Genomic DNA, 16,564 nt, shown 5'->3' with positions numbered 1-16,564 from the left:
TTGATGGAGCGATGTATTTGTGCAATAAACTCACAGGATTAGATAACAGCACTTGCTGAAAGTGTAATAATGTTCATTTAGACCAGGGGTGCCCAATATGCGCCTCATTCAAACAGGTCAACGTGATTGACATGAAATGTAGCCAGTGTTTCTTTAATTTGCAGTTTGTTACCATAGCTACGCCTCAGCCCACCTAAAGCACTGCGAATCTAGAAAGTTTTCATTCATCTGTAGCCAGTTTGCGCCACTTTGCAGGAACACTGCAAAGACGGCTGGTTCATTCATGAGAAGAAGAAGCTGACGGAGAATATTCAGATCTCATGTTACATACAGAAATTTTAACCCCACAATCTGACATTCACCTGACGTTAAGGGTCTCTGCTGGACAATTTTGGAACTTGCTGGCTGAGGAAAAATGTGCCACATATTTGATAGTATTTTTGGATCAACCTACTTGTGTGAATCAGCCTTTTCCAACATGAAAATAATTAAGTCTAAATATCAATGATCAACACTTGGAAGCTGCTTGAAAACTGGCATCAGCAGCTACTGTCCAGACTACATGAACCTGGCTGACACCATTCAGTGCAAATCATCAATATAAGGTTGTGATTTTTCAGTTGCTTGCCCTTTAATGCTGCATATCAATATAGGAACTGAAGCGCATTTAAAAAAAGCTTCAAAATGATGCCAACCTTTTTAAAAAGTTAGATCACCTGTGAACTGAAATATGAGATCTCAAGCCAGGAAAGTATAGGCACCCCTGATTTAGACATACATAAAAGTAATCTCAAATAAGGGGTGGCACGGTGGCTTAGTGGGTAGCACTGTCGCCTCACAGCAAGAAGGTCCTGGGTTCGATCCCCAGGTGGGGCGGTCCGGGTCCTTTCTGTGCGGAGTTTGCATGTTCTCCCCGTGTCTGCGCGGGTTTCCTCCGGGAGCTCCGGTTTCCTCCAACAGTCCAAAAACATGCAGTCAGGTTAATTGGAGACACTGAATTACCCTATAAGTGAATGGGTGTGTGTGTATGTGTGTCTGCCCTGCGATGGACTGACACCCCGTCCAGGGTGTTACTGTGTACCTTGCGCCCATTGAAAAGCTGGGATAGGCTCCAGCAACCCCCTCCCCCCATCCCGCGACCCTAATTGGATAAACGGATAAGAAAATAAATGAATAAATGAATGAGTAATCTCAAATAAGGATACATATGTGGAGATGATCCTAGGCTATGTTTAGTATTTTCTTAGGTGTAACAAACATACCAAATTACTTTAAATGGCTTTAACTGACTGATTTCAGATAAGATAAGACTTTATTGATCCCCTTGGGGAAATTAACTTGTTACAGCAGTATATAAGTATATAAAAAAATACAGCTAAATAGTGTAGTTATTTACTCTAAACAAATTCCCTTTAAGAAAAAGTGTTGTACATATATTATCATAAAATATTATATATACTGTACATTAAACATATAAAGAATATATTCCATATTGCACTTTTTTTGTATTGCGCCATAGACATGGAAGTGTAGATATGAGTGACATATCACATTATTGTAAGCCCTGATGGTGGCAGGAATGAAGGACCTGCAGTAGCGCTCCTTCTTACACAGGGGGTGGATGAGTCTGGGGCTGAAGGAGCTTGTTAGGACCCCTACAGACTCATGTAGTGGAGTTCTCGATCAGAACATTCAGTCTTTTTATGTCTCTCTCCGAGATTGCACCTCCCCAGCAGTGGTGTACTGCATAAAAGATGGCTGATGGCTCCTCAGTAGATGGAGGCGACCTCGGCCCTTTCTATATAGAACATACGAGTTGCGGGGCGGCACTGCCCCCTCACAGCGAGAAGGTCCTGGGTTCGATCCCCAGGTGGGGCGGTCCGGGTCCTTTCTGTGTGGAGTTTGCATGTTCTCCCCGTGTCCGATGGGTTTCCTCCGGGTGCTCCGGTTTCCTCCCACAGTCCAAAGACACGCAAGTGAGGTGAATTGGAGATACTTAATTGTCCATGACTGTGTCTGATATAACCTTTAGAACTGATGAATCTTGTGTAATGAGTAACTACCGTTCCTGTCATGAATGTAACCGAAGTGTAAAACATGACGTTAAAATCCTAATAATCAAACAAACATCCGAGTTGCTAGACCAGTCCAGATTTAGGAATTAAATTATAATAAACCAAAAGGTTACATTTTACATTAGGAAATATATTAGGCTGGTATATTTGTGCATTTGTAAACGCACACTGATGTTCTATTTGCTTTCAGGGTTTTCCCGGTGACATCGGACCACCTGGCGAAAATGGCCCTGAAGGACTAAAGGTTAGTGTGTTCATGAGGGGAATGTTTAGTTTTCCATGTGTGTGGACAGTGTACCAAGTAAATAGTGGTGGGTAAAATGTTAATTATTCTATTTTTACTCATACTGTGTAGTGTTTGTGTTTTCATTTTGAGTGGTTTATTTTCACAGGGCAAAAATGGAGACAGGGGGTTACCAGGACCACGAGGAGCTGCCGGCAGAGAGGTGTGTGTTTAGTAGTATTATATACTATGTGCACTGATCAGCTATAACAATAAAACCACCTCCTTGTTTCTACACTCACTGTCCATTTAATCAGCTCCACTTACCACATTACTTGACTGTAGTCCATCTGTTTCTCTACATACATTTTTAACCTGCTTTCACCCTGTTCTTCATGGGTCAGGACCCCCACAGGACCACCACAGAGCAGGTATTATTTAGGTGGTGGATCATTCTCAGCACTGCACTGACACTGACATGGTGGTGGTGTGTTAGTGAGTGTTGTGCTGGTACGAGTGGATCAGACACAGCAGCGCTGCTGGAGTTTTTAAATAGTGTCCACTTACTGTCCACTCCTACCTAGTTGGTCCACCTTGTAGATGTAAAGTCAGAGACGATCGCTCGTCTATTGCTGCTGTTTGAGTTGGTCATCTTCTAGACCTTCATCAGTGGTCACAGGACGCTGGCCACGGGGCGCACAACACACACTACCACACCACCACCATGTCAGTGTCACTGCAGTGCTGAGAATGATCCACCACCCAAATAATACCTGCTCTGTGGTGGTCCTGACCATTACAGAACAGTATGAAAGGGGGCTAACAAAGCATGCAGAGAAACAGATGGACTACAGTCAGTAATTGTAGAACTACAAAGTGGTAAACTGATCAAATAGACAGTGAGTGTAGAATAGTATGTGTATATAGTATGTAGTAATTCTTACTTTCATTTCTATTACCAGGGAGACGAGGGTCCTACTGGACCTCCTGGTCCAACTGGATTGGAGGTAAGCTTTAATGAGATTTAAATCCTAATGTCTTTATATGTTCATGTGATGTCATATCCTGCTTTGTGCTTTGTCTGTTTTGTTCTACACATTAAGCAAACCGGGCGGCGTTTATTCGAGCCACTAGATAGCAAAAAAAAACACTTACACGCGTGGTGGCTCGATGGGTTAGCACGGTCGCCTCACAGCAAGAAGTTCCTGGGTTTGATTCCAGGTGAAGCGGTCCGGATCCTTTCTGTGTGGAGTTCTGTGTGTTCTCCCCGTGTATGTGTGGGTTTTTATTCCTGTTTCCTCCCACAAGTCCAAAGACATGAAGTCAGGTCAATTGGAGACACTAAAATATCCCCCTAGGTATTAGTGTGTGTGTGAATGTGTGTGTTTGATGAACTGGTGACCTGTTCATACCCACCATGACCCTGATTAGGATAAAGCTGTGGTAAAACAGACGAATGAATGAATGAATGAATTAATTAAAAGCATGACTTAATAGTACATACTGTTCAACAACTCGATCCGAGCGGCTCGCCAAACGCTCGCAGACTCAAGAAAAATATCTAGAATGTTAAACATCTGGACCAGTCGGCAACTGGACTGGTAATCAAAAGGTTGCTGGTTCAAGCCCCACATCAGCCAGCTTGCCACTGTTGGGCGCTTGAGCAAGGTTCTTAACCCTCAGTTGCTTGCGATGTATATGGTCTCAATTGTAAGTCGCTTTGGATAGAGGTGTCTGCTAAATGCTGAAAGTGTAAATGTAAAATGCACATTGTCAGTTAGCCAATAAAATAAACCAGCTTTAAAAAATTGCCCTAATCTCTTAATAAATGGAGAAACAAGCACTTTTTTTGCATTTCCCCCCCAAATTTACCTCATTGCATTACGCATCCTCTCTACTGATGTTGATCTCCACCCTGGTTCCGGAGAGCCAAGACTGACACACATGCCCCCTCCGACACGTGTGCAGTACCCAACTGCATCTTTGCACCTGGTGCTGGAGCCTATCCCAGCTTTTCAACCCTTGATTAGGGCACAAATTTTTGTGTAGATTTCTAGAATGTCACAACCTGATTGACTTTTTTAATGGAAGAGTTGTTTTATGAAGATGGATGTCTGTCTGTCTTTTATTCTTCACATGAACACACACAAGGTGCAGCAGAATCTACAGACTGACACAGTGAATGATATTAATGGATTATTATATTATTGGATTTATGCTTTTGTACTTGACACCTTTTGCACAATATGGACTTTACCATTAATGTTTAAAACCACATTACTAGGGTGGATTAAAAAATAATAAATAAATAAAAACACTGAGCTGATTTAGCCAGTTTAGCTCCTTTTAAAAAATGCATTCATGCATTCTGTCTTTCCTCAGGGTGCTGCGGGCAAACCAGGTTTTCCTGGCAAGGTTGGACCTGAGGGAGTTAAGGTTAGAGCTCAAATAAACACCTGAACACAAACATGCATATCCATGCACACACACTTACACAAACAAATGGAATTACAGACACTATTTACCTTGTGAACTTTTTTAGGGGGAACAAGGTGACACGGGAAAGGCTGGCCCACTGGGAGAGAGAGTAAGTTCATGTGCTACACAAACACGTTGAGGATATGATGCTATACTTATATGTTCATTTATTTTATTGTATTTTTATTAATCGCTTTACCCTGAATTTAAGTGGGTCTGGTTCCACTGAAACACTGGGTGCAAGGCAGAAATACCTTGCACAGTGTGCCACTCCATCACAGGGCCATCATTTGGTCTAGACATAGCCAATCATGTATGTGTAAATGTCTGTCTGTAGATGGCTGGCACCCGAATCCCAGTGGTGGGCTAGCGTAATAGGCCTCTACACTGATCAGCCATAACATTAAAATCACCTCCTTGTTTCTACACTCACTGTCCATTTTATCAGCTCCACTTACCATATAGAAGCACTTTGCAGTTCTACAAGTACTGACTGTAGTCCATCTGTTTCTCTACATACTTTTTTAACCTGCTTTCACCCTGTTCTTCAATGGTCAGGACTCTCCCAGGACCACTACAGAGCAGGTATTATTTAGGTGGTGGATCATTCTCAGAACTGCAGTGACAATGACATGGTGGTGGTGTGTTAGTGTGTGTTGTGCTGGTATGAGTGGATCAGACACAGCAGTGCTGCTGGAGTTTTTAAATACCCTGTCCACTCACTGTCCACTACCTAGTTGGTCCACCTTGTAGATGTAAAGTCAGAGACGATCGCTCATCTATCGCTGCTGTTTGAGTTGGTCATCTTCTGAACCTTCATCATGGTCACAAGACCACTTTTTGGTTGGTGGACTATTCTCAGTCCAGCAGTGACAGTGAGGTGTTTAAAAACTTATCCACTCATACCAGCACAACACACACTAACACACCACCACTATGTCAGTGTCACTGCAGTGCTGAGAATGATCCACCACCTAAATAATACCTGCTCTGTAGTGGTCCTGGGAGAGTCCTGACCATTGAAGAACAGCATGAAAGGGGGCCAACTAAGCATACAGAGAAACAAATGGACTACAGTCAGTAATTGTAGAACTACAAAGTGCTTCTATGTGGTAAGTGGAGCTGATAAAATGGTCAGTGAGTGTAGAAACAAGAAATTAAATGTATTTAAAAAATATTAGACCACGAGGTTATCATTCTTTATACTTTATATACTGTTTCTCCCCTACTATAGTCTTTTATACTGTAGGTTGATTGTGCTAATGACATCATATGTATGTTTAGGGTTTAGTTGGCTTTGTGGGCCCAGTTGGTGAACCAGGACTGGCCGGAGAAAAGGTACTCTGCTTTCCTTAAATCTACAATATATCCAGAAAAAATGAACAGTAATATGTATTGATATATTTTATGTTTTGTGTGTGTATTTAGGGCGATCGAGGGGGGATGGGCTCGCCAGGACCACCAGGAGAGAAAGGCTCCACTGTAAGACTGCATAAAGTTACATTAGTGTTAGGTTAATCACTGCGCAAACACTCATTACAGTAGAATTACGTATGTCATTTATTGCTTTATCACTATGGGTCCAGTCCCATCTTAAAGTACTAGCTACAAGAAGCGAATGCACCCTGGACAGTGTGTCACAAACATCTAGCAGTCAGTCTATCTGCTGCATGTTCTTAAGACATTACAGTGTTGACATCCTATATATCACAATTTCCATATGCAAAACTTACATAATGGTTCTGTTGATGTTCTGTTGTGCATCTTTGAGCTAGTGTAGTGTGGTACATGTAGTAAGTGTGTATATGGTCTCTTTTTCAGGGGCATCAAGGGACGCCTGGAGAGGTCGGACCTCCCGGACCACCAGGTCCATCAGTAAGTCCCAACAGAACATTCTAATAACTTATGTTTAACAGTACAGCATATTCACTACATTGACAGTATGTTATTGTTAACTATGGCACAGACTCTCCCAATTTACCACAATAGAAAGTGTCAAAATTTTACACTGGAGTTACTTTAACCAAGCGTTTCTTCATGTTTTTATAGACCTTGCTATGTGCACAGGGGCACGGTATTGCTTAAAAAGAAAAGGACCTTCCCTAAACTCTTGCTGCAAACTTGGAAGCATAGAATCTCCTTTATATAATTGATTGATACAACTCGGGTTGGGGGCGGAACGGTGGCTCGGTGGGTAGCACTGTCGCCTCACGGCAAGAAGGTCCTGGGTTCGATCCCCAGGCGGGGCGGTCCGGGTCCTTTCTGTGTTCTCCCCGTGTCTGTGTGGGTTTCCTCTGGGAGCTCCGGTTTCCTCCCACAGTCCAAAAACATGCAGTCAGGTTAATTGGAAACACTGAATTGCCCTATAAGTGTGTGTGTATGTGTGTGTGTGTGTATGTAAGTTTTTCTGCCCTGCGATGGACTGGCGTCCCGCCCCGGGTGAACTCGGGTTGGGATGGGGCAGAATAAGAGCTAGAATTGTATAGATTGTTCCAGTTACAGCGTTACACAATAAGCAGGTGAATTGGTAACAGGTGAGGGAATCATGATTGAGTATAAAAGGGGGCACCAAAGGCTCAGTCAGGGCAAGCAATGATGGATCGTGGCTCACAACCCTGTAAGAGAATCAGTTCAGAAAATTAATTTACCATCTACTGTACATAATATTGGAGAAAGATCCAGGAAATCTGGAGAGACCTGTTGAATGTGCGTGACCTTTAAGCTCCCAGATGGCATAGCATGCAAAACCATAATGCTACTGTGATGAATATAGCCACATGGGCTCATAAGTACTTCAGAAAACCATTGTTACTTAATGCTGTCCGCCGCTGCATCAAGAAATGCTATTACACAAAGAGAAATAAACATTATAACAGAGAAATAGCTTTTTTAATACTAATATCATAAAGATTATTGCACTTATATAATGCAGCACATTACTAAATAATGTCTTATGTGCATTTCTGTGCAATTTACATAATCTACTATGAACTGAATTAGTTCAACTCTTACCTTAATGTTTTTTTAGGGTACTTCTGGATCACGCGGCCCCTCCGGCACTCGAGGATCCAAGGGAAGACGGGTAAGACAGACCCAGGAGTCCTTGTGTTGAAGTCGTGGCTCTGAAAGATATACCCACAGTCTTTCTAAAAACACTGCCTATTTCCCAGTCATTTAGCATAGTCATGTCCGAATTTCCATTGCCCTTACACACCCAGACTGACGACACCCAGAGAATAGCCACAGTTTAGGACACATTTCTAATACATGTCCAGTCAACCAGTCTTCTCACAGCCTTACCAGACAGTGGTGGATTTGTAAACACAAATAATAACTTGCCATGCTTTCTGTTTTACTCCATCATGTGTTGGCATGTTGACCAAACATCAAGAAATGTTGGTGCTCTGATCTTCTACTCCAGTATCATTTGCTGCTATGAGTCAGAAAGAAAGAGCCCAGCAAAACCTGTACTCGGTAACACACAGTCAGAGTAAGCTTCCAGTTTATTGTAAGGAGGAGGGAGTTTATGTACACTATATTGCCAAAAGTATTCGCTCACCCATCCAAATAATTGAATTCAGGTGTTCCAATCACTTCCATGGCCACAGGTGTATAAAACCAAGCACCTATGCATGCAGTCTGCTTCTACAAACATTAGTGAAAGAATGGGTCGCTCTCAAGAGCTCAGTGAATTCCAGCGTGGTACCGTGATAGGATGCCACCTGTGCAACAAGTCCGGTCGTGAAATTTCCTCGCTACTAAATATTCCACAGTCAACTGTCAGTGCTATTATATCAAAGTGGAAGCGATAGCCACGTAAAATGACAGAGCGGGTCAGCGGATGCTGAGGCGCATAGTGCGCAGAGGTCGCCAACTTTCTGCAGAGTCAATCGCTACTGACCTCCAAACCTCATGTGGCCTTCAGATCAGCTCAAGAACAGCGTGTAGAGAGCTTCATGGAATGGGTTTCCATGGCCGAGCAGCTGCATCCAAGCCTTACATCACCAAGCGCAATGTAAAGCGTCGGATGCAGTGGTGTAAAGCACGCCGCCACTGGACTCTAGAGCGGCGGAGACGTGTTCTCTGGAGTGACGAATCACGCTTCTCCGTCTGGCAATCCGATGGACGAGTCTGGGTTTGGCGGTTGCCAGGAGAACGGTACTAGTCTGACTGCATTGTGCCAAGTGTACCGGTTTCATATAAGATATCATTTCACGGACCGGCGGGGGTGGGAGGATTTAATATACTGTAGAATAACTGTAGAATGGAAAATCAGTGTGAATTTTAAGCTTTTTACGCTGCAACGAGACGCTGCTCCCATCTAGTGGTGATAAGAGACAATGACACCTGGAGAGTCCGCGGCCCGGTGGTTGGGGACCACTGTTCTATAAGGTTAATGTCGGGGCCAGTGGTGTTCCTTTACACAAGCTTGCTGTTTATTCCCAGGGAATATTTCTCAAACGGTTGCTGGAAAGATGATTGGCTATGTCTGAAATGTCTGAAACAGGGGGGTGGCTGAGTCCCTGCAATAGATTGGCGTCCTGTTCGGGGTGTGTTACTACATTGCACCCAGTGAGTCTGGGAAAACTGGACCCTATACAACCAGGCTCTTATAAATTAGGCTCAAATAATTGGATGTATGTGTTTCAGGGTCCACGGGGGCCGGATGGTCAGATTGGCGAGGCTGGCACAGAGGGTAAAAAGGTATGGTTTAATTATTGTACCATGTTTATAATGGTTGTTACAAATCGTTTCTAATTTCTTACTTATTTGACTATGACATTCATTTCAAGGACACATTGCTTATACACTGATTAGCCATAACATTAAAACCACCTGCTTGTTTCTACACTCACTGTCCATTTTATCAGCTCCACTTACCATATAGAAGCACTTTGTAGTTCTACAATTACTGACTGTAGTCCATCTGTTTCTCTGCATACCTTTTTATGGTTAGGACCCCCACAGAGCAGGTATTATTTAGGTGGTGGATCATTCTCAGCACTGCAGTGACACTGACATGGTGGTGGTGTGTCAGTGTGTGTTGTGCTGGTTTGAGTGGATCAGACACAGCCACAGCAGCGCTGATGGAGTTTTTAAACACCTCACTGTCACTGCTGGACTGAGAATAGTCCACCAACCAAAATATATCCAGCCAACAGTGCCCCGTGGGCAGCGTCCTGTGACCACTGATGAACTCAATCAGCAGCAATAGATGAGCGATCGTCTCTGACTTTACAGCTACAAGGTGGACCAACTAGGTAGGAGTGTCTAATAGAGCGGACAGTGAGTGGACACGATATTTAAAAACTCCAGCACACTAACACACCACCACCATGTCAGTGTCAGTGTCACTGCAGTGCTGAGAATGATCCACCACCCAAGTAATACCTGCTCTGTAGTTGTCCTGTGAGAGTCTTGACCATTGAAGAACAGAGTAAAAGCAGGCTAAAAAGAATGTAGAGAAACAGGTGGACTACTGTCAGTAATTGTAGAACCACAAAGTGCTTCTATATGGTAAGTGGAGCTGATAAAACAAACAGTGAGTGTAGAAACAAGGAGGTGGTTTTAATGTTATGGCTGATTGTATTTTTAAGTATATACTATCATCTTATTTTCTGTCTTCTGTCTTCCTTTCATCTTCTTCACTAGGGTCCCATTGGTCCACTTGGCAAAGTTGGAGTTACTGGAGAACAGGTAAAAGCAGCTTAGCATCTTTATTATGTACAGTGTATCACAAAAGTGAGTACACCCCTCACATTTCTGCAAATATTTCATTATATCTTTTCATGGGACAACACTATAGACATGAAACTTGGATATAACTTAGAGTAGTCAGTGTACAGCTTGTATAGCAGTGTAGATTTACTGTCTTCTGAAAATAACTCAACACACAGCCATTAATGTCTAAATAGCTGGCAACATAAGTGAGTACACCCCACAGTGAACATGTCCAAATTGTGCCCAAATGTGTCGTTGTCCCTCCCTGGTGTCATGTGTCAAGGTCCCAGGTGTAAATGGGGAGCAGGGCTGTTACATTTGGTGTTTTGGGTACAATTCTCTCATACTGGCCACTGGATATTCAACATGGCACCTCATGGCAAAGAACTCTCTGAGGATGTGAGAAATAGAATTGTTGCTCTCCACAAAGATGGCCTGGGCTATAAGAAGATTGCTAACACCCTGAAACTGAGCTACAGCATGGTGGCCAAGGTCATACAGCGGTTTTCCAGGACAGGTTCCACTCGGAACAGGCTTCGCCAGGGTCGACCAAAGAAGTTGAGTCCACGTGTTCGGCGTCATATCCAGAGGTTGGCTTTAAAAAATAGACACATGAGTGCTGCCAGCATTGCTGCAGAGGTTGAAGACGTGGGAGGTCAGCCTGTCAGTGCTCAGACCATACGCCGCACACTGCATCAACTCGGTCTGCATGGTCGTCATCCCAGAAGGAAGCTGACGCACAAGAAAGCCCGCAAACAGTTTGCTGAAGACAAGCAGTCCAAGAACATGGATTACTGGAATGCCCTGTGGTCTGACGAGACCAAGATAAACTTGTTTGGCTCAGATGGTGTCCAGCATGTGTGGCGGCGCCCTGGTGAGAAGTACCAAGACAACTGTAACTTGCCTACAGTCAAGCATGGTGGTGGTAGCATCATGGTCTTGGTCTGCATGAGTGTTGCTGGCACTGGGGAGCTGCAGTTCATTGAGGGAAACATGAATTCCAACATGTACTGTGACATTCTGAAACAGAGCATGATCCCCTCCCTTCGAAAACTGGGCCTCATGGCAGTTTTCCAACAGGATAACGACCCCAAACACAACCTCCAAGATGACAACTGCCTTGCTGAGGAAGCTGAAGGTAAAGGTGATGGACTAAACCCAATTGAGCACCTGTGGCGCATCCTCAAGTGGAAGGTGGAGGAGTTCAAGGTGTCTAACATCCACCAGCTCCGTGATGTCATCATGGAGGAGTGGAAGAGGATTCCAGTAGCAACCTGTGCAGCTCTGGTGAATTCCATGCCCAGGAGGGTTAAGGCAGTGCTGGATAATAATGGTGGTCACACAAAATATTGACACTTTGGGCACAATTTGGACATGTTCACTGTGGGGTGTACTCACTTATGTTGCCAGCCATTTAGACATTAATGGCTGTGTGTTGAGTTATTTTCAGAAGACAGTAAATCTACACTGCTATACAAGTTGTACACTGACTACTCTAAGTTATATCCAAGTTTCATGTCTATAGTGTTGTCCCATGAAAAGATATAATAAAATATTTGCAGAAATGTGAGGGGTGTACTCACTTTTGTGATACACTGTAATTGCACTACATATATACGGTATAGTTTCTTCATTTTAATGCTTTGTTTAGAAAACACACTTCATGTACCATTGTTACTGTGATTAAGTACCCAGATTAAATGTAAACAGTTGAATGTAATGTATGATGTACATGTTCTGTTTTCATCACGATGTATTAACATTATAAAATATCTGCAGGGAAAAATTGGTGAGCCTGGAGAAGCGGGGCCAAAAGGATTTCTGGTACGTTGCACCCTGTTTATGAAGTTACCAAAACTACTACTAATACTACTAAGCCAACTATTGTTTTAAAACTAACACTTTACCAGTTATATTTCTCAAAGAAGAGTCCATATTTCTTTAGTAATATAAATCTAAACTTGTGTGTTCTTATATTAAACGATGGGGATTTATATGGCATCTGGCTCTTGTTTGATGGCTTTTAACTCAATATTGTAACATCGCAAAACCATTCCTTATAAATTTTCATTTTACTGTGCACTGTAATGCTGAAACAATGTATTGGTGTGCTTTACACCAGTCTTGATAACAGTGTAGATTGTGTAGAATAAAGTTTGTCCTGCATGCAGCTGCATGGTCATGGAAACCCAGTCCGTTACTCTCTATACTGAATTTTATGTGGCCCGCGAGAGCTTAAAAGATGTGTGATTGTCTTAAAATACACTATAAAATCGTACATAAACTGCATCTCCCACAATGCATGCTGATTTTGTGACCCGCAAAGTGATCGCATCTTGTCACTAGATGGCAGTGTTTCCACATCAGCGTTTAACTGAGGCGGTTTTCCAACAAGTGATGTTGAGAAATAAACAATTCCAAAATGTACAAGAAGGTAAAGTGAATACAAGTTTGTGCTTTAAGAAGAAGAAACGGTACGTCTCTTGTGTTTTGAGGCCGTGTCTGTGGTAAAGTAATACAATATAAATGTAGATATGCATTATAAATATACAGTATAAATTTGGCGTTTTGACACCAAACACAGAATTTAGCCTCCAAGAAAAACAACAAATTGTCCAAGACTTAAAAGACAGACTGCAATCACAGCAGGGTACGTTACAATCGGCCCTTTGAGGGCCACCATAATGCAGATGTGGCCCTCGGTGAAATGAGTTTGACTCTCCTGCTCTATATGAACAGTTCTCTGTGAACTTTGCAACCTTGTATAGTTGAGTTATACATGCTATGGAAGGTGTTTCACTTTGGAAATAAGGAGAACCTACTTTTGACTGGGGCATCTCGATCAGGGCAAAAATGATTGGATAGATGGAATGCTACTGCCAGCGTTCATATTTGAATTTTACTTTCATGTATTGTTAATTTTATGCACATTATTAATGAATAGGGCAGAAAAATATACCCCACTCATTAGCTCATGTATTGTTTCAAAGAAAATACCATAATACATTGTCAGTATATTGTTTGTTCTGTGAAGAGAGGCATAGTGTGAATGAAAAAGGGACTGACTCTGATTATCCACAATTTGTTTAAAATATTGTAAGGGGAACAAGGTGGTAGACAAGCAGGTTGGTTGTTTTGGTGCCATTTTGAAATTTGGTTACTGACTTTGGAATTGGGTTAACCTGTCCATGATGTGTAGCCACTTTGAGCTTAGTATTCCTGGAAAAGGGTTCAGTCTCCACTAGGGATGTCCCGATCCGATCTCAAAGATCGGAATCGGGGCCGATCAAGGCATTTTTTAACTGATCGGTATCGGCTTTACTAATCCCGATCCTTTGTTTTACATCAGCATGTCCGCTGTGTGGAAATACTTTAAATTGGAAAGTGAAACAAGTCCAACAGTGAAGTGTAATGTCTGCAATGTGCGTTTCACGAGGCGGTAGGAGCAGAGCTGCGTTCATTACTGTAGAATTTTACTATTTATATGGTGTGTGAGTCAAAGATCACACCGGTTTACAAAACAATAACTTTTAATCCGAGTATGAAAACTTCAGGACCATAACATACAGCTTTTACGAGTTTACGTGTTACAAGACTGAACAACATCTCAGTATCAAGCACTCAGATTGGCTTAGTTATGTAACCGAGCGTCGTAGTGATGCACTTGCTTAATAAAGAAATAAATACACGGTATATTCACAAATTGTCGGGAGCATAACACTTTATTAACTTCTTCTGTTACGGTACCGAATACCGGACAGCTAGAGTCGTCGCGTTAGCCAAGCACGCTATTCCATGCACTAAGGAAGCCTCAAAGGGTCAAAACACACTCACCGCGTAGAAACATCCATCAAACCATTGTCACAACATTTTGAGTGTTCTAGTTTTACTGCTACAATGCTGCACTAAGTTTGTTTACTTTTATTTTGTAAAAATAAAAGAACATTAAGCAATAGCTTGGATGCAGGCAGTTTTTTCCTACAGCACTGCAGAGCTATTCAGTTGTTAAACATATACATTGGATTAATTTAAATAACTGTAATGTACTTGAAGTGTGCACTGTGTGAACAGTATTATCTAGTTCTTATCTAGACAATATCTAGAAAATACAAGTATCGCTTTGAGACTCGGTATCGGAACGGGATCAAAATTAATGATCGGGATCGGGAACAAAAAAACGTGATCGGGACATCCCTAATCTCCACTGTATTTGTTCAGCATAAAGTAAATGAATGTAGTTTACTGTAGACCAAATAATGTCTGATTGCTGTTGTTTTTTTTATTTTTATTAAAATCTCAACAGGGAATCCAGGGGCCCTCCGGAGCACCAGGAGAAAAGGGAATCGCTGGAGAGCCAGTAAGTAAATCTAAGGCCACATAAACACTCTGTCAGCATATATGTATATGTATATGTATATGTATATATATATATATATATATATATATATATATATATATATATATATATATATATATATACAGTGTATCACAAAAGTGAGTACACCCCTCACATTTCTGCAAATATTTTATTATATCTTTTCATGGGACAACACTATAGACATAAAACTTGGATATAACTTAGAGTAGTCAGTGTACAGCTTGTATAGCAGTGTAGATTTACTGTCTTCTGAAAATAACTCAACACACAGCCATTAATGTCTAAATAGCTGGCAACATAAGTGAGTACACCCCACAGTGAACATGTCCAAATTGTGCCCAAAGTGTCAATATTTTGTGTGACCACCATTATTATCCAGCACTGCCTTAACCCTCCTGGGCATGGAATTCACCAGAGCTGCACAGGTTTCTACTGGAATCCTCTTCCACTCCTCCATGATGACATCACGGAGCTGGTGGATGTTAGACACCTTGAACTCCTCCACCTTCCACTTGAGGATGCGCCACAGGTGCTCAATTGGGTTTAGTCCATCACCTTTACCTTCAGCTTCTTCAGCAGGGCAGTTGTCATCTTGGAGGTTGTGTTTGGGGTCGTTATCCTGTTGGAAAACTGCCATGAGGTCCAGTTTTCGAAGGGAGGGGATCATGCTCTGTTTCAGAATGTCACAGTACATGTTGGAATTCATGTTTCCCTCAATGAACTGCAGCTCCCCAGTGCCATTAACACTCATGCAGCCCAAGACCATGATGCTACCACCACCATGCTTGACTGTAGGCAAGATACAGTTGTCTTGGTACTTCTCACCAGGGCGCCGCCACACATGCTGGACACCATCTGAGCCAAACAAGTTTATCTTGGTCTCGTCAGACCACAGGGCATTCCAGTAATCCATGTTCTTGGACTGCTTGTCTTCAGCAAACTGTTAGCGGGCTTTCTTGTGCGTCAGCTTCCTTCTGGGATGACGACCATGCAGACCGAGTTGATGCAGTGTGCGGCGTATGGTCTGAGCACCGACAGGCTGACCTCCCACGTCTTCAACCTCTGCAGCAATGCTGGCAGCACTCATGTGTCTATTTTTTAAAGCCAACCTCTGGATATGACGCCGAACACGTGGACTCAACTTCTTTGGTCGACCCTGGCGAAGCCTGTTCCGAGTGGAACCTGTCCTGGAAAACCGCTGTATGACCTTGGCCACCATGCTGTAGCTCAGTTTCAGGGTGTTAGCAATCTTCTTATAGCCCAGGCCATCTTTGTGGAGAGCAACAATTCTATTTCTCACATCCTCAGAGAGTTCTTTGCCATGAGGTGCCATGTTGAATATCCAGTGGCCAGTATGAGAGAATTGTACCCAAAACACCAAATTTAACAGCCCTGCTCCCCATTTACACCTGGGACCTTGACACATGACACCAGGGAGGGACAACGACACATTTGGGCACAATTTGGACATGTTCACTGTGGGGTGTACTCACTTATGTTGCCAGCTATTTAGACATTAATGGCTGTGTGTTGAGTTATTTTCAGAAGACAGTAAATCTACACTGCTATACAAGCTGTACACTGACTACTCTAAGTTATATCCAAGTTTCATGTCTATAGTGTTGTCCCATGAAAAGATATAATGAAATATTTGCAGAAATGTGAGGGGTGTACTCACTTTTGTGATAC

At 42.6% G+C, this 16,564-nt stretch overlaps 1 protein-coding gene across 1 annotated transcript in view; it reads left to right on the top strand.

The window, feature by feature from the left end:
- The window catches only part of col27a1a (collagen, type XXVII, alpha 1a), a 105,984-nt gene that overhangs the window by 55,313 nt on the left and 34,107 nt on the right, over positions 1-16,564 (top strand). Inside the window, exons 21-33 of the mRNA XM_063012112.1 lie at positions 2,266-2,319; positions 2,468-2,521; positions 3,261-3,305; positions 4,681-4,734; positions 4,841-4,885; positions 6,061-6,114; positions 6,205-6,258; positions 6,598-6,651; positions 7,805-7,858; positions 9,427-9,480; positions 10,429-10,473; positions 12,277-12,321; positions 14,801-14,854. Coding sequence (XP_062868182.1) covers positions 2,266-2,319; positions 2,468-2,521; positions 3,261-3,305; positions 4,681-4,734; positions 4,841-4,885; positions 6,061-6,114; positions 6,205-6,258; positions 6,598-6,651; positions 7,805-7,858; positions 9,427-9,480; positions 10,429-10,473; positions 12,277-12,321; positions 14,801-14,854 — 666 coding nt within the window. The remainder of the gene's footprint in view (positions 1-2,265; positions 2,320-2,467; positions 2,522-3,260; positions 3,306-4,680; positions 4,735-4,840; positions 4,886-6,060; positions 6,115-6,204; positions 6,259-6,597; positions 6,652-7,804; positions 7,859-9,426; positions 9,481-10,428; positions 10,474-12,276; positions 12,322-14,800; positions 14,855-16,564) is intronic.

The sequence above is a fragment of the Trichomycterus rosablanca genome, chromosome 16 (genome assembly GCF_030014385.1).
Source record: "Trichomycterus rosablanca isolate fTriRos1 chromosome 16, fTriRos1.hap1, whole genome shotgun sequence".
Classification (NCBI taxonomy): Eukaryota; Metazoa; Chordata; class Actinopteri; order Siluriformes; family Trichomycteridae; genus Trichomycterus; species Trichomycterus rosablanca.
The sequence above is the reverse complement of the archived record's forward strand: the minus strand, read 5'-3'. Positions and strand labels throughout refer to the sequence as shown.